The sequence below is a fragment of the Corticium candelabrum genome, chromosome 8, assembly GCF_963422355.1.
Source record: "Corticium candelabrum chromosome 8, ooCorCand1.1, whole genome shotgun sequence".
Lineage (NCBI taxonomy): Eukaryota > Metazoa > Porifera > Homoscleromorpha > Homosclerophorida > Plakinidae > Corticium > Corticium candelabrum.
The window spans coordinates 6,167,934-6,186,186 of record NC_085092.1 but is presented as its reverse complement, the minus strand read 5'-3'; the positions used below and the strand labels follow the sequence as shown (position 1 = coordinate 6,186,186).

Below are 18,253 nucleotides of genomic sequence, written 5' to 3'. Positions count from 1 at the left end.
GTGATCCTAGGAGAAGACCTCACAAAGATGGCAAACGACAGAAATAATACAAAGTTTGCTATACTGGTAAGAAAGACTGACAGACAGACAGACAGACAGACAGACAGACAGACAGACAGGCAGGCAGGCAGACGGACAGACAGACAGACGGACAGACAGACAGACAGACAGACACAGAGAAGCTACAATATGTAACTAACAGACAAAACCAGGCAATAATTGTTTGATGTGTTTCGACAAAGGAGCAACATCTCTGCAGCAATCTGCACAAATCAGAAATAGGTGGTGAAATTGAGTATGCCGTGGTGTGGGACCTAATGAACCGAACTAAGAAAATAATCCACGCAAAGCAGTTTATCGTCTGTGCTGGTGCTGTGCTCACACCTCAGTTGTTGTGGAAGTCGCAAATCCGTCCACCCGCTTTGGGTCGTTACATATGCGACCAGCCTAGTGCATTCTGTCAAGTCATGCTGAGGTCAAATATTGTCGAGAACGTCAAGAACCATACGTACCCCGGACTGACTAAAAGAATGAAGATCCGTTTGAGGCATCAAAAGGACAGGTTTCCACGCGACCTCATCCCAATTCCAACTGACGACAAGCCACCTCAGGTAGTCCATTCTCCACACCTCGACACACACACACACACACACACACACACACACACACACACACACACACACACACACACACACACACACACACATCTACATACATTGCGCACACCAATTAATATCAACTAATAAAAAAAAATATTTTTAACAAATTGTTTAGGTATATATTCCAGTTTCACCTGACCACCCATGGCACGGCCAAATTCAGCGTGATGCATTCAGGTATGGCAAAGTGTCCAAGAATATTGATGACCGTTTGGTAGTCGACTTTCGATGGTTCACATACGTTGAGCCTAACGAGAAGAACAGGATCCTTTTCGAAGAAGACATCGAAGACCGCTTTGGAATGCCACAGCCAACATTTCACTTCAAACTGAGCAAGCAAGACGCAGAACGAGCACACAACATGTTTGACGACATGACAAAAGCTGCAATGACAGTCGGAGGCTTTCTACCCGGTTCAGAGCCAAAATTTCTTCCACCAGGAAGCAGCCTTCACTTAACAGTAAACATTGCAAGCGATTGATATTAATAAAAGGTTACACTTTTTGTATTTAGGGTTCGGTACGTATGGGAGCTACGGATGATGGTACATCAGTTGTGGACACTTACTCGAGAGTTTGGGGGTACAGCAACCTCGTGCTTGGATCAAACGGCGTGATCCCAACAGGCACAGCATGCAACCCTACTCTGACATCCATTGCATTGGCGATTCGAAGTGCTGACTACATACTGAAAAACTCACCTCATGTGTAACAGTCTAAACGTACACTGTTGATTGTTAACTTAACTGACTCTTTCAAAGATTATAGTAACTTTTTTTTATAAAAATTTAGCAATAGCATTAGATTTTAAGCAACAGATAAGGTATAACTGCATATATTTACCCTCAATTTTTGTTTGCTAAATTAGTGATTCTAAACTGTTGTGTATGCAAACATGGATATAACATTTCAATTGTAAATGTCTAGTGATCACTCAGGCTGTCTCTATTGTCAGGTATCTACGTTCCTGATTTGCAGTCTTGGAACTTGCCATACGGCAGCAGTGGTGTGTGTGTGTGTGTGTGTGTGTGTGTGTGTGTGTGTGTGTGTGTATGTGTGTGTGTGTGTGTGTGTGTGTGTGTGTGTGTGTGTGTGTGTGTGTGTGTGTGTGTGTGTGTGCATACTGCTAGAAATTTAGAGATTCAACACTTCAGGCAATAGAATACACTCCAACCGCCTAGAGAACAAACAGATCTGTAGCTCATGCAACTTTCAATCAATACTCCCAGCGCATTCAATTTAAACCATTTGTCTGTATCTACAATTTGTATATGCTTGTCCACTAACACTAGAGATCAGCACCCTAAAAAGACGGCCAGCTGACAACAACCAATAGCTCAAAGAAAATTTGGGGTGTTAAGCTTTTAGCTGTCTCCCTGTCAGGTACCTGCAATTACTAATGTCTAGACCACACCAAATGATAAAACAATATATTTACACATTCTACATTGGTGTAAGTTTCGTTTACATTTCTGGTGTCTAACACACGTGGACAAGGTTAGACACACGTGGACAAGCGAAAGTAATTTGCGCATGTTCCATATAGTTTCACTTTCCTAGAACATTCCTGCAGTCTCTTATCTATAGAAAGGTGATGTGCTTGTGGTAGTTATTGAAAAAGTGCTTGCTGCATGGTCAGTGAGAGGACCAGGTCTACCAGTGTGAAATAGCTAGAGTTGCATGATACGTGATACCCAATTATTCTTAAATTCACAGCTATTTCTCGTTTCCAGATCAAATTTACACGCAACACGTCGTCATGGAAGAATCAAGAGCTACAATCCGACATGCACAATCAGAAGCTGGTACACACACACAACCATTCTAGGGGTGGAGTCTGTTAGAGGCGTGACATCTGTGAGAGGCGTGGCTTTCATTTTGCATAACCATTTCCTGTTTCCTCCAGAATTCTGGAGAAATCTACAGGAGTCCATCCGTCATTATCTAATTTACAGTTACTAATGTATGTGAATAATTAATTGATGGCTGAGATTGCCAGCATAAGTTCCGCTCTATGTATATTTTGATGGTGTTGAAGACACAAACATTAATGGTACTATTGTAGTTCTGATGAGAAAATCTGTCAATAATAAATTTTAATCGTAAATTGATATAAAACTGTTGAACTAGCTGAGTTAGATATAATTTGGTGGTGATGTTGGTCACCTACCTGTTTATTCCCAGTTTGCCAACTATAGTGTGTGTGTGTGTGTGTGTGTGTGTGTGTGTGTGTGTGTGTGTGTGTGTGTGTGTGTGTGTGTGTGTGTGTGTGTGTGCACAATTTAACTCAACAATGCATACACTACAACTCTTACCCTGCCTTCTGTTTCATTGTAATGCAAGCCAAAGGATGTTAATTGTATTTCATGTTTTCTTCAGGACCAGACTACGATGATATTGATTTTCCACCAGAGTCTATAACTACCGACGTATTGGTGATCGGATCGGGTCCTGTTGGTTGCACGTTCGCTCGTCTTCTGGTAGAGGGTGGCCGCAAAGTGCTCATGATTGATGCTGGCATTCAGATGTCAGCCGATCCTGGACAACACCTTAAAAATTCCTATTACTTTCAGAGGGATATAAACTCATTCTCCAGCATGATAAAAGGACACTTGCAAAATTTCTCAGTGCCGACGAAGGAAACGAGTGCTGTAGCTATCGACCCACTTGCTTTCCAAGTTGACGACAGCATATCTTCAGAAGACAGACACAAAGGGTATTGTATGTATATTGTGTGTTGAGCAATCTTTGGTTTATTCTGGTATGTGTGTGTGTGTGTGTGTGTGTGTGTGTGTGTGTGTGTGTGTGTGTGTGTGTGTGTGTGTGTGTGTGTGTGTGTGTGCGTGTCCAACAGCTTAGTATGACTTATATGTTGAACAGTCAGAACCAACTCTCCATCCATTTCTCTAGATTATAAACTATTTCAAATGAGACTAAAACACAAAGTAAGTTGCCTTTGTTTGCTGCACAATTTCTCGTCTTGTTCCTTGATTTTACACGAGATGTAGGGCCATGCAGATCAATACCAGTTACGCAGATCATACAGCTTCTTAAGGCAATCACATTGCCTTTCCCAGTTAATGTATTGCATGCATTTTGTACTGTACTTCAGAGAATGCGTCTAAAGCACAAAATGCTTGATAGCACAAGATTACAATTTAAAATAATTTTATGTAATTTGTGTGATTCAACTACACAAAATTGCTGCCACCTCACAAACGTCATTGCACATAATTTCCACACAAGTATATGACACTGTGTGTTGTTGTGACATGCCACCATAACATAAACTGTACAAGAAAACTCTTCAAGTGTCTGATAATTTGATGTATTCTTGTGTATTACAGATTTGTACGGAACAACCTCAACCCAAAGCAAAACCCTTCGTTCAACTTGCCAGAAGAAGCTGGCGTGGTAAGCCGAGCTGCAGTACGTTGTACCTATTTCCGATAAAACGTTGTGTGCAGTACTGTGTTGGTGGTATGGGGTGCTTCTGGTCATGTGCCATACCGCGGTATCATTCCGATCTCGAGCAATCTAGTTTACTGTCTGTAAACGAGTGGGACGTGCTTTACAAAAAGAGTGAACAACTGCTGCGTCTCAGCACCGACGTGTTCAATGACAGTATCCGCCACTATGTGGTAAAGACAACAATCTCTACTCTTCTGCCTGACCGTCAGGTTCAGGACATGCCACTGGCTGTCCAGAAGAATGCCCACAATGAAGACCTGGTCAACTGGGTAGGCCCAAATATGATTCTGGGAGACGAACTTCTTGGTCTGCTCAAAAATCCCCAACAGGAAAACTTCATGATTAAGGTATTCAACTGTAATACATTGACTTTGATGTTGGTAAATATGTCTGCTTGTATGGCAGGAGCAACACTTGTGTACCCACTTGATAGCGACTGAGCTTGGTGGGCACATTGCCTATGCACGAGTGTGTGATCTTGTGAAAGGAAAGAAAGTGATCATACATGCCACCGTGTTTATCGTTTGTGCTGGTGCTGTGTCAACACCTCAACTCTTATGGAACTCTGGAATCCGTCCGTATGCTCTTGGCAAGTATATCTGCGAGCAGCCCAAGCTGTTTTCTCAAGTTGTGCTACACGAAGATTTTATTAACAAGATTAGTAATTTCTCATTTCCTGGAATGACAAAGGAAATGAAAGATATAGTTCGATATCATCGAGATTTGATTCCAAGCGATGCAGTTCCCATTCCGACTTATGACAAGCCACCTCAGGTATGAAAGTATCCATCAAGTGTACCCTATCATATGAAATTATATCCACTAACTAATGATGTTCAGCCATCTACCCGAATAGTGACTGTTGATGTGCTGTACTGTACCTGTGGTTATGCTACTCATATCCAGCTATACCTACCGATCCATTCACCCTTGACGGCATTCAATTATGAGCACATCCCTCACTCAGTATCACCCTGTCAAGGGTTGTACATGATGTTTTCCAGTGTGAATATAAGACAGATACATTTACCGACGTGTGTGTGTGTGTGTGTGTGTGTGTGTGTGTGTGTGTGTGTGTGTGTGTGTGTGTGTGTGTGTGTGTGTGTGTGTGTGTGTGTGTGTGGTGCAATAGCTCAGTTGGTTAGAGAGTCATCTTATGGGGTGATTACATCCGGGACCTTGCAGGGTTGCAGGTTTAAGTCACAGTAATGGCGAGCTATGGCATAATTTCCTCGGGCAAGAAACTTACACGTGATTGCCTCTCTCGACTCAGGACTATAAATGAGTACCTGGTTTTTGACTGCAGTGGCAAAGGTTGACTACAACAAAGTCCATCAGCCACTGGGGTCCAGTTGGGACTTTGGTGCCCACACCACAGTTGGCGTTGCAGTCGGTGCTCCTGCGAGCACCTGGCCAGGCTCCAGGAGATTGCTTAGCACGGTGCATAGTTCCTACTTAGTGCACAGGAACCCCGCCATCTGGCTGGGGGCGTTACCATTTAACGCCAGCTCCTTATCCATTTGCCATTTGTGTGTGTGTGTGTGTGTGTGTGTGTGTGTGTGTGTGTGTGTGTGTGTGTGTGTGTGTGTGTGTGTGTGTGTGTGTGTGTGTAAGTCTATGCTGCTACACCATAAATCTCAGTTAATTAACTAATTAATTAAATAATTCACATGTCCAGGTTAGTGATATATTCATATTTTCTTAATCGTTAGGTTTACCTGCCCGTGACCAAAGAACATCCTTTCCAATGTCAAATTCATCGTGATTCTTCCAGATATGGTGAACTTCCAGCCAGTGTCGACGATCGTCTCATCGTTGACTTACGCTGGTTCAGCTCGACTGAGCCATCTGAGCACAACACTATCACATTCGAGGAAGACGTCAAAGATTTATATGGATTACCTCAGCCAACATTTCTCTTTAAAATGAGCGAGAAAGATGCAGACCAAGCACACAAGATGGTATTGGATATGACAACAATTGCTGTTGAGTTGGGTGGCTTTCTGCCTGGGTCCGAACCCCGATTCATGCCACTTGGGTCCAGCTTACACCTAACAGTCAGTACATTCTTTCTCTGTACGTTAATTATTTCTCTGTACATTAATTCTCTCTGTGTACATTCTCTCTGTCTATACATTCTTTCTAGGTCACATTTCTTGTGGATTTAATTAATTTTGTTGTGTAGGGAAGTGTTCGAATGGGAGCTCACAATGATGACACTTCAGTTGTGAATACGTACAGCAGAGTCTGGGGCTTTGACAATGTCTTTCTTGGCGGCAACGGTGTTATCCCAACCGGAGCTGCATCGAGTCCTACTTTGACATCCGTTGCCCTAGCTGTTCGAGCAGCTAGACACATTCTCGGACAGCCGGACTTGCATCTCGACTCCTGACTGACGGTTGTTGAAATTGACAGTTGACTGAAGTTTTACGAGGTTTAGCGTGCGTTAAGGCAATACAATTCCAGCAATTAGTGATACTTTTTTAGCTTGTAGTCGCATTTATTGTTACAATTTTGTAATATAACATTCAGCAATTAAGTAGTTGACGTGTTTATCAAATACATTTTCTCTTTCGCAGCAGCAGAGTATTGGATGATTTCAGCACTCGATCCCTAACTTTTGGATAGAAATTTTTTTCTTGCTCAATACATACACTATGATAACAATCACTTCTCAATGCAACGTTGTTAGTCTAAAACATTTCAGTTTTCATAATTTGTAAATTATGAGTTGATTGATATTAGTGCTGTCTTAATTAATTAATTAATTACAATCTTATTGTCATTAATTAATTAATTTACAGCCTTAATATATTAATTTAAAACCTTAATTTACAGTCTTATTGATGTTAGACAGTGAATGCAATATTAATCAATCAATCAATTAATTAACTTAATTTCTATACTAAATTCAGTTGCTCGAATAATCTACAGCTAGCTAACCGGCTAACGATGATGCTACTATCTTGAACGATATATGTCAGTTCTGTGTGTATTATTGAAACGGTGGAGTCGGTTGGGAAATTTTTGTTGGGGAAATATGGTGGGGAATACCCCAAGTAGTTGATTGCGTCACTAGAATGTCTAACTAGTGCTAACAAGATCAACAGGGTGGAATCAACTAGTTTCGTCTAGAGAGCACAAGGTGAGTGTACTTGTGGGTTACTCTCGATGGCTTTCATGTCTGTCAGTAATGCAGAAGCAATGTCTGCAGCTGGAATTGGGACTAGACAATGGGCGTGACTTTCTGGAAGCCACTTTCTATGCCTGTGATTCAAGTCTCTCTAGACTCTGTAGCTCGCATGACGTTACGTATAATACATCTACGTATGGTACATATAACAAGCTTCTGAGACTACGCGTAATTTGTGCCTTGTTCCACGATCACCGTTTTCCTGTTGGGAAATTTTGCATAGACACGCCTTACTCTGTACCCCGTCACATCCTTGATCACTTGCTTTCTATTTAGGTTGGTGCCATGTGGCGTGCAGTAGGACAGCGGTCTTTCTCGAAGAGAATTCTATGGACAGTCAACCGGTCGCTAGCGTATTACAAGGGTTCATTAGTGATTAAATTAATAAATTAATTTATAATTTTATTGGTTGTGTGTGTGTTTCTAGATATCAGTTCACCAAAGACTCTTAGTGCTGATGTGTGTATTATTGGCTCTGGTCCTATTGGATCTGCCTTTGCTCGTGAGCTGTCAGACCTCAGCAAGAAGAAACAGAAAGATCTGAAAATTATTATGATCGACGCTGGCGCTCAACTGTCTCCTCGACCTGGAGAACATCTCAAAAATGCGTTTGTTTATCAACGGGATTACAATTCGTTTACCGGATTGATTGCATCCCATCTTATTGATCTGTCTGTTCCCACTGACAACAGTCCTGTTGTTACTCTCGATCCTAGTGCATTCTCTGTCGATTTGACGAAACATAAATATAAAGGGTACACACACACACACACACACACACACACACACACACACACACACACACACACACACACACACACACACACACACACACACACACACACACACACACACACACACACACACACACACACACACACACACACACACACACACACACACACACACACACACACACACACACACACACCACACACACACCACACACACCAGTTCATATCTCTCTTGTTTGTTAACAGCTTTGTTCGAAACAACCAGAATCCAATGCAAAATCCATTCAAGAACGTAGATGGTGCAGCAGCAGCAGTAAGCAAAGACTTCTAGTAAATATTTACTTGCTTTCTCTATCTAACTGCTGCTGTTGTTCAGTACAATGTCGGAGGAATGGCTGTTCATTGGACATGCGCAATTCCTCGGCAAAACAACGAGTTGGAACAATCAAACCTCATTTCTCTAAATCAATGGAAAAAACTTTATGACAGGGCAGAAGAGTTTTTTAAGCTCGACAAGACAGGCCACGTCTTCAGTGACTCGATTCGCAATGCTGTGGTCATGAAGGAGATTAGGCAACGATTTCACGATAGAGGCGTCCGAGAGCTTCCACTTGCTGTTCAACTCAACGCCGACGACCACACACAAGTGATTTGGTCTGGTAGTGATACGGTACTTGGAGACGAACTGATCAATGACCCCACGAATAACTTTCAGATTTTGGTAAGAAATTATTAATTAATGCATGTGTATATGTAGCCAAGTTGAACTGCTTGGCTCCTGCAATGCATTGAGCAGTGATAATTATGGACAGTTACACACCATACTGTACACACGCGTGCAAGTACATAAGCAGTGACAGTGGCGTAGAAAGACACTTGTGGCGGTCAACAAGCTAGGATTAGTATGAAGTTGAGCTTAGGACATTGGCCAATGGTGTCACTCTCTTCATCCCTAGATTGTGCGGCTGCAGAGGTCTTACATGCAAGCTTCTCAGCCTAAACAAGTTGCACAAAGTACGAAGGCTAAGCATTCGTCTCAATACTGGTAACAACAGTTCAATAGCATCACGGACTGAATGGAGACATAGACACAACAGTTTACATCATTAGGCAATGCTTAGTTACTTTGTCCCTTTATAAGGGGTGGCATGGCCGGACGGCAGCATAGACAGGAGTAATAATAGAAGACTCAAACTATTTCATTAGACAAATCTGAGTCTTTATTGGATTTTCAGTAGTTAATGTTAGTCTATTGCTGGATTTATTGATACGCTGTCTTTCAGTAGTCTACAGTAGGAAGATGCTTACTAACAGGCCACGAGGGAGCTAGTGGATGCCATGGGTGAACAGATTATTTGAAATGTGTCTGAAGTGTTTAAGGTCTACACAGGTGGATCGTAGCTTTATTACTGACAGACCAATACTTTCTCATTTTCTATGCCTATCAAACAGCTGGCTTTAACTACTTTTAAATTTTGATTGTACTGCACTTAGTAGCCACATCTCTCTTTGTACACTAAAGTGAGTCATAGACAAACAGAACACAGTAGAAGCCACGGACCTAAAAGCACTGCAGAGTAACTGCAATTATTATAAAAATTTTTAGAATTTTAGAATAAAATGATGACAGCGGTTACATACAGGATAGAAATAGTCAGTTCCTATTCATTGATTGATAGTGATTTGTTTTTATCAGCCTCAGCATTTGTGTGTTGAGCTTGTTGGTGGAGGCACTAACAACTCAACAATAACGTCTGCTCGCTGTCGCGACCTGACGAAGTCACCAGACACCACAGACGGGTATGTCAACGTAGAAGCCAAACACTTTATTGTGGCAGCAGGAGCTGTTCTCACACCACAGCTGCTTTGGAAATCCAATATCCGCCCTATGGCGCTGGGAAAGCATCTCTGTGAACAACCGAAGACGTTCTGTCAGATCGTACTCAAAGAAAGGTTTATTAAGCAGCTGAGAAAGCACAAGTTTCCAGGTCTAACCGACGAAATGAATAAGAAGATCTCTGAACACGAATATGATCATCCGCATGACCCTATTCCCATTCCCTTCACTGACAAAGCTCCACAGGTAAGAGCCACGTCATTACCTGGAGTATAAACGTGTGTGTGTGTGTGTGTGTGTGTGTGTGTGTGTGTGTGTGTGTGTGTGTGTGTGTGTGTGTGTGTGTGTGTGTGTGTACATGCGTTAAAATGCATTATCAAATTCTATTACCTGCAGGTCAATATTCCTGTCACCAAAGATTACCCGTGGCATTGTCAGATCCACAGGGACGCGTTCAAGTACGGAGCCGTGCCAGAGAACGTCGACGATCGCATCATTGTCGATCTGCGTTGGTTTGGTCTCATCGAGCCTCGTCCCGAGAACCTCGTCAAATTCGAACCGGACAAGTTCGATATGCACGGCATGCCACAGCCGACTTTCGAGTTTGAGTTGACGCCAGATGATGCGAGGAACGCTCACAAGATGATGTCGGACATGGTGGACGCCGCTGTTGTGTTGGGTGGCTTTCTTCCAGGGTCAGAGCCACGCTTTATGAACATCGGAAGCAGCCTACACATCACAGTAAGGCTATCATGTATTCGTTTACATGCATGTAGCAATAATATATTGTATGGATGAAATGTCTTTAATTGCGGGTGATCTGCTTAAGATTGTGTAAGCAGTGCAGTTGCTGGGCGTCCAATGTCAGTGGCTTCGTTATGGAGGCATGAGGGGGTCATGGACTCTCCAGTACTCTGTGTCATGATAGATTTTTTAGCTCTATTTTGTCATTAATGTTGGAATTGATACATGACTTGCATGAGCAGCTCAACAGTGGTAGGTGGAACACAATAGAATCTATGGAAGGCATCATGCCATGGGCAAACAGTCTGAATCACTCTCTGGTGTATCTGATTCTAAGTAGTCAGTCTAAATTAATTGATTGAGTTGGATGTCAACTGACACTCTGGCCTCTCAACCGTGGAGGGATGGCAACACCGTTGGTCTAACCCCTAGAATTATAAGATTTACAAGACCTTGTCAAGTGTTCAATACGTCACACCGACCAATGTTTAGGGCCAAGCCCCTCTACTGTGTGACGCCACTGCATGCTTTAGGTGTGTGTCATTGGCTCTTTTAGTTCATCATTTGCAGTCACCTTCTTGCCTTACAGACTTTCAGCTGTTGTAGAGCTGGTGGTCTGCAGGTACGTCTAGGTTCTACTTGAATCCGAGATGGTGCGTCAAGAATCGGCTAACAATAGATGGTATATATGACTGTTGGTCTTATTTGGCGATATATCCACTGCTAGGATCGGTTGTTTGCGGTACTTCACGGGTGGGCGCAACTTGTTCTCATTTCGCTGCAATGGAATAGATCGTTCAATGTTGATAGGCGAACCATCTCTAAGCTCGTGCGTACTTTCATTTGGTTATTTTTATGCACAGGTAGAATGCTATGTGTTAGCAAGACATACATGTACAGAGATAGATACTTTTTGGGCGTGGCGAAGAAGGTACCGCGCTCAAAGTGACCGTACGTGGCATAGTCGGTACTGCACCCAGTGACCGTACCGTATTGGTTTGCATGGAAAACAAGAAACACGAAACAAGCTGTGAAATAATCGCAATCTTTATACGCTGGTAGACTGTTTCACACATATATTTTTGTAAAATAAATTTTTAAAAAATTAATTTAATGTTTTTAAAATTCGATTTCAAATTTAATTTAATTTTTAAAATTAACTCTGTGTGTGCCAGGGTACGGTTAGAATGGGAAAAGACGAAGACACGAGAGGCGAGCATTCTGTTGTAAACACGTACGGACAAGTGAGAGAGATGAAGAATCTGTGGCTCGGTGGCAACGGCGTCATCGACAAGGGAACCGCTTGCAATCCGACCCTTTCGTCTGTTGCACTGGCCATACGCTCAAGCCGCAGAATAGCGAAAGAGATGAAGATACACGAAGAAGAAGAAGACAATTAAATTGCCTCAAAATTAGTCCAGAACTAGTTTGCTTCTTTACACAAACAGGGCACGCAGAGGTACTGAAGACTATTTGGCTTTCAGCTGGCATATTTTAACTATCTGAGGTTTTCACATGCAGTCGATTCAGGCGCTTTCTTGCACTTTGTTGTTCTATCAGGTTTATTCTGGGGTAAGATGCAAGCATTTTAATGCACTCGAGTAGAGTAAACTCAAATTCAGTGAGATCTACCGCCGTAACCATTTTCAACTTCAGAATTTTGTTCTATATTTGCTTTAAAATTGTCAATAATATTGCCATATTGGAAACACGGCAAACAAGGTGAGACTCAAAACTAACTAACCAAATGACAGAATTAAAATATCTAAAAAGATGTCACACTAACCGTTCAAGTCACGTCATAGTATACTACTTGATCTTTACTGTCAGTTGTTGAAGTTCGTCTTTTAGGCTTCCACAGTCGAGTCTTGCAGAACTATCAGCACGCCAGCACTTTTCCATAAGAACGGCAGCCTGATTCAGATCATGTCCAGGACTGCTCCATTCTTCCAACTCGGGCCGAAGATTTGAATGACACACCCTTTTAAAGAAATCAGACGCTTTAGCACTGCTACCACAAACACTGTAGCTGTTGGGGTTTGGCACAACTGTAGGTGGTGTTGCTTGTATGCTGTAAGCTTTGAACAAGTACCACAACAAAATGCCAATAGAATAAACATCAGTAGTAGCCACGCCTTCGGTTTCCAAAACCAGTTCGGGAGCAACGAAATACACAGCTCTTGTAATTTCTTTGTCTTTCATAGCAGCGATGTCGTACATACCCATATCACACAATCTTGCTTCAAGATGTTGAGAGAGCTAAAACGCAATTAATTAAAATTAGATTTGACTAAGAGAGACCGATTGGTCTTTATATAGACATGTAGAGAAGATTACTGAAACTGTAAGTGTTAATTAATTAAGAAGATATTACTAACTGTAGCCTGTAAACATCGAATGTCACGGATTATGGCAACTACTACAGTGTAGTACAGAGACAGCGGAGTGACTTGCAAGTTGGGAAGGGGAGGGGCATTAGATGACATCGGAGTGTGAACATTTACGAGGGTACACTGTTTGCTTACAAAATTAGAGGTTGTGCTCAAAGTTGGGTTTCCGAGCCTCCTTAGCCCCAAATTCTTTTGCCCTTGAACTAGAAATCGAGACGGAGTCCCTTTATTCTAGCAAATACAGCATAGTACTTACCAGTACGTTAGATGGTTTGATGTTGTGGTGCGGAATTCCTTGGGAATAAAGATGTAGCAATCCATTCACTGCATCTCTTGCTATATTGAGCCACGAGAGACCTCTGAAGTGAAGGCCAAAGCTAGAATTTCCTTGAAGAACGTCTTCTAGGCTGCAAAGGCAAGATTTTTCAAGCACCCAGATCTCATCAACTCGCTCCTTGGGGGGGAAAATGAATCCAATGGCTTTCTGTACATTATCGTGATCGAAACATTCGCTGAAATGTAAAGTGTTTAAACATTAGTTATTTCACTGACTAAAATGCACTTTAAAGTAACCTTACTTAGCAAAGTACAAAGATGCAGGCCAAATTTGTGTTGATTCTGGAGGCCACGGTTCGCGAGCTTTGATAACGACATCGATTGCTGTACCCCAAGACCCCCCTTTGCATCTGTAGACGGTGCTTGTTGGACCTTTCCCAATAACCTTTGCTTTCTCAGGCACACCATACTGAAGAGTATCCAGAATTGATTTTGATTTCAAGTAAACTGCAGCCAAATCATATCCATCACTGATTCGAATTTGGTGTTGGTTACGTCGAGCTTTGTCGACAATTTCTTGTGTTGCAGCTTCTAACTCTGCAATACTACTTCGGAAATCTTTGTGTGCCTTTTCCAGTGTATCTTCTATGTCTTTGCAATACTCTGTTGCAAGCTCCTTAGATTTAAGTGACTTTAGAAAGTCACGTGCAACTGTTTCCTTCCATTGTTTTGTGTATTTGGCGTTCAAGTCATCTCCCCTGGCTCTGCTGAAGATGTCTTTAAGTATTAGCATGAAAGGCAATCCCTTATTTACATTAGCTTCTTTAGAAACCAGCTGATACCCCGCTTGAATTACAGTTTTGACAATGCGGACAGCCTGCAAATCGTGTTTTACTTGATCTTGCATAGACTTTACGCATCTTTCAACTGTGTCCGCCACATTTAGCACCTTCATTTGATGGCGAGCCCGTTCGCAAAACATCTTATTGAATTCGTCACGAACAAACTCACGAACTTCATTTGCTACTTGTTTATCACGTGCTTTAGGAATCTCTTCATTCACGATAAAGTCTTCTGTTCCGGCTTTCTGAGGCAGTTCTTGAAGACATACATTTCTCACTTCTTTTATCATGCCTCGTAGTTGAGAGAAGTGACTTCCAGCTGTCATCGTTTTCATTTCTTGGTATACTCTCTCTTCTATTTCAATTATAAATCGAAGTCGATGTTGAGCTGAAATGGCTTTACGGGCCTGAATAAATTTGAAATGAAACATCGTTTCTATTAGTAACTTTTGCTTACTTATCAACTCGTTCAGCGCGTCCTTTACGTGGACATTCAGATTTTCAACAATAACTTCTGCTAGACACCTTTCAAACCTTAGAAAGTCTCTAACAAACGGATTTTCGCCCTCCGATTCTGTCAGCTGCTTTGCTGAGTGAGCAGAGACGGCGTGAAACAAAGGACACTGATCGTATGACAACGGCACGCCTTGCTCGCATGTAAGCCATCCTTCAGTAACCAAGCTGTCAAAAACTCGCTCGTGAATTTTAGTAGAATACTGGGGAAAACCGCATTTATCTCTGTCACTGTCAGTAATGTAATGGTCGTTGTCTTCGTGGCCATCTGAGCCTTGCTCGACATCTTGATCGCTGTCTCCGTCGTCCGAACATTCTGGCAACTGGTTACTCGCAAATTCGGTTGGTGGTTCGTCTTCGTCTTTACTAAGAGCTTCGTCAATGCGAGTGCACACAAAAAATATTCTTCCTTTACCTCCACTGTTTTCTCTCAACCGATTTCTAATCCAGCGCAGGTCGCTTGTATCCTAGATGAACGAACAAAATATAGTTCAACACGACAACATGACAAAAAAATGTTTCAAGCTATGTGGTTCAACACGACATTGTATGCAATTCGTGCGATCTATACTGTAGAGATGTAGATAATTGAGGTGATTATAGAAAGACGATTGATAATGTTATAGTTTGTGTCTTATTGTAGAACACGTATAGACGTTGTTGAAACTGCTTCTCACCTTTGGTGTCAGTCCCCGACATCCGTCAATGACGTACACTAGAGTCTGGACGAGACCATGTGATACGGTGTCGCATACCAGCTCATCTAGATGCTCATTTTCTCCTCTTCCTGGCGAATCTACAAATTGAATAAACTGCAAGAGATCTGAGAACAGTAAATCTCTACCCAAGCTGCGTGTTCCGTTGCTTCTCCGCTTTCCATCCTAAACGGAAGGCGTCTCGATCCAAATCCCGTTTCTCGACCTAGACTCACTAAATCCTGCGGAATCTGTAAACGACTAATTCCTTTTGAATCTATGACAATTTCAAGTTGCACTCGTTCTCCAATAACAGTACCGTCTGCCTTTAGCAATTGCAGGTACGCCTCACCGATTCCCCCTTTTTCTTGTTTCGACTCTCCACTAAATTTCAGTTTTACCATTCGAGCCGTACATGGTCCTGCATCAGACGGTAGAATGTGATGTCGTAGAATGGCATTTGCAAGCGTGCTCTTGCCACTTTTGAGCTGACCAACAAACATCAGTGTTGGCTTCTCTTCTAGCAATCTAGTGACGTTGGCCATTCGAGTCTCAAAAGTCACAGGAACCTCTGGTGAGTCGTCAGAGGGGCCGTCTTCTCGAGCGGAGGCATCGAATGCGGAAGAATTTAGAACATTTCCGCTAGGTGATATTTTACACCATCTGTGCCATGCGTCTCGAGTTTCGCTGTAGATCTGGCGAAGTTTGACACGAGTTTGCTCGAACGTGGCAAATCTGGACCGAAAGTCGTGTAGCGAATCGAGAAGCCTGGACGTTGCCATTGAAGCCAAGCTAGTAGAAAGCAGTCGGATGTTTCTGATCACCGGCTGTGCACGTCTAGCTGTGTAAACAAGTAAGTGGCTAAAGATAGCTACTCGTCCTGTGATGTTACTAGTAGAACCAAAGCTCCTGCACAATAAAATCCGTTGGTCTACTAAAACTCAAATCGACAAAACACAACGCACTTGATGTGTCAGTATGAAGGACCACCAACAACCGTTGTAAGAACCACCGACCCTTTGTTCCAACCCACATGCACTTAGCTTGTGATCCGTGAGAGCACATTCCAGGAAGAGAGGTACTGCGGTGTGAGACCAACCAATCAAAATCGAGAGTCGAGCAGTAATCTGCCCACGAATGCGTCATTGCGTGCATGTGTTGCGTGGGTGATAGATAACAATAATTGGTAAACACAATACAACGATCGCACGCAGAGATTTGTCGAAGAGCTCTAGTTCCATTCCATTCCAGAGGTTGGAGTGCACCAGCAACGACAGCTGCGAGTACGTCCTTTGTACGGTAAATACTACGTGCACCAGTAGTTGATCTCTTCAGCTTGATAGATAGACAAGTTAGCTAGAAACGTTTTGAGAAGATGATGGGTACCTACTAGGGATGGGTATGTATATTGTTAGGTAGTCATGCTCATTTCCTACATCAAAATGATGCAGTGCCCACGAAGCCGCAGCGGCAGCAGTGGCCATGACCGCTCCACTTTTTGAAAACTCGACTTCAGTTGCATGCATGGCCCACGTGAACGCAGCAGCGTAGCAGCGCGACTCCGAGCGAATTCAACTACGTTTAACTGTTTCGTTAAAGTCCATTTCAGCTTCATTATCAATCATACCACACATTTCACGTATTCACGTTGTTAATACGTCACCAGGTCTTTCCCTCTCGCGAAATGGGCGTGGCTACCGACTAGGAGTGGGCGAGGTCGGTGATGCATGCTACTGCACTTGCGCATTTACTTAGGCAATTCCACATGCCGTGTGTACGTATTTTTTAGGTATTACAGTACATCATGTACACTCGTATGTAGATTCTTTGCAGCGAACCTGGCAAAAAACGACGTGGCAAGAATTACCTAGGTAGACTGAAGCTAGTGAGGTGCGGATTGGAGTCCAGCAGTAGTCCAGTCCAGCGAATCCACACCCCCCATTTTCAATCAGTACTCACTAGAAGTAGTCTACAGCTGTCAGAAAGACTGCGCCATGTGATCATGACGTGGACTCAAATCCCGTCTGGAGAGGTCAATAAACCGCTGAGTGAAACAGGGCCGGCGGTAGTTCTCACGCCATTTCCAGAGTAGACGCGCAAGAGTGGTGAACACTGCTACATCGGTTTCAAACCTGCAGATAAATTGAGTAGAAAGAAACGCTGCTGAGGAGAGTAGTTTTACCGGAGCAGCCCCATGTAGGCCATTTCTGGGCCCATTATTAATTAACGTAAGCAATTTGTCCAACAACAACTTCGTTGGCTTTCGTGAAGCGCTCTCCGCGGAGGGATACTTTGCGCTTCATGAATCAAGAGCAATTACACTAAAGAGCTCTTTAGTCAATCGAATTAGCCCTATCCACGCTATGAAACCGGATCCGGGGTCTCGAAAGCTCCAGCAAAGCTCCTCCTCCTCGCGCGATTCACGTGCGTTTAGCTCAGCGACTGCGCGGAAGAGCTGCAACAGAGAACGTTCCCATTCTACATCCGGGATTGGAACCTTCTACACAATCAACGGCAAGAGAAATTGAACAAACCGGATGTGAAAATAGGAACGTCCTCTGTAGCACACACTAGACGGCGCGCTGAACGTTTCTCTTCGGATATTAAAAGAACAAAGATAAACAAATACTCGAGCAACTATAGGTAAGCCGTACGGTAGTAATGAGAAGTTCTGTACATGTCTGAGCGAAAAACAGTTCCACCGACACCATTTTACTTTTAGAGAGGAACCACTGACGGCAAGAAGGCAGATCTTCTTAGTATCTTTGCATTCACATTCGGCATTCTCGCTAGATCCGTGGCAGTCCTCCGTAAACGCATTAATTTGTTCGCAGTGGGCTGAGCTCAATCGACAAAGCCGACACGTAGTAGAGACTTTACGTTTATACTGAGTTTTAAGA

The 18,253-nt window shown here is 42.9% G+C and overlaps 4 protein-coding genes across 6 annotated transcripts in view; 3 read left to right on the top strand and 1 right to left on the bottom strand.

The window, feature by feature from the left end:
- Positions 1-1,643, top strand: part of LOC134182804 (uncharacterized) — a 3,844-nt gene extending 2,201 nt beyond the window's left edge. The window contains exons 4-7 of the mRNA XM_062650248.1: positions 1-66; positions 243-611; positions 775-1,119; positions 1,173-1,643. The exon at positions 1-66 is cut by the window's left edge and continues 285 nt beyond it. Of these exons, the coding sequence (XP_062506232.1) occupies positions 1-66; positions 243-611; positions 775-1,119; positions 1,173-1,370 (978 nt within the window). The 3' untranslated portion in view covers positions 1,371-1,643. The remainder of the gene's footprint in view (positions 67-242; positions 612-774; positions 1,120-1,172) is intronic.
- Positions 1,644-2,222: 579 nt separating this feature from the next.
- Positions 2,223-6,707, top strand: LOC134183154 (uncharacterized). Of its 2 annotated transcripts, XM_062650626.1 has the most exons (8): positions 2,223-2,249; positions 2,392-2,463; positions 3,038-3,374; positions 4,006-4,072; positions 4,126-4,476; positions 4,535-4,903; positions 5,842-6,186; positions 6,315-6,707. In XM_062650626.1, the coding sequence occupies exons 2-8, from the start codon at positions 2,418-2,420 to the stop codon at positions 6,519-6,521; spliced, it is 1,722 nt and encodes a 573-aa protein (XP_062506610.1). In that variant the 5' UTR covers positions 2,223-2,249; positions 2,392-2,417; the 3' UTR covers positions 6,522-6,707. The 2 variants fall into 2 exon arrangements, with proteins under 2 accessions (XP_062506610.1, XP_062506609.1); XM_062650625.1 differs by having other exon boundaries at positions 2,239-2,463.
- A 487-nt stretch (positions 6,708-7,194) lies between these two features.
- On the top strand, positions 7,195-12,254 carry LOC134183070 (uncharacterized). Of its 2 annotated transcripts, none has more exons than XM_062650517.1 (8): positions 7,195-7,274; positions 7,599-7,686; positions 7,750-8,077; positions 8,303-8,369; positions 8,433-8,777; positions 9,753-10,139; positions 10,290-10,634; positions 11,813-12,254. In XM_062650517.1, the coding sequence occupies exons 2-8, from the start codon at positions 7,608-7,610 to the stop codon at positions 12,035-12,037; spliced, it is 1,776 nt and encodes a 591-aa protein (XP_062506501.1). In that variant the 5' UTR covers positions 7,195-7,274; positions 7,599-7,607; the 3' UTR covers positions 12,038-12,254. The 2 variants fall into 2 exon arrangements, with proteins under 2 accessions (XP_062506501.1, XP_062506500.1); XM_062650516.1 differs by lacking the exon at positions 7,195-7,274 and adding an exon at positions 7,285-7,461.
- A 25-nt stretch (positions 12,255-12,279) lies between these two features.
- On the bottom strand, positions 12,280-14,451 carry LOC134183071 (dual serine/threonine and tyrosine protein kinase-like). The gene is made up of 3 exons (XM_062650519.1): positions 13,606-14,451; positions 13,284-13,539; positions 12,280-12,896 (listed from the first exon to the last, which is right to left on the bottom strand). Exons 1-3 carry the CDS (start codon positions 14,433-14,435, stop codon positions 12,447-12,449), a joined length of 1,536 nt encoding a protein of 511 aa, XP_062506503.1. The 5' UTR covers positions 14,436-14,451; the 3' UTR covers positions 12,280-12,446.
- Between the last annotated feature and the right edge of the window lie 3,802 nt (positions 14,452-18,253).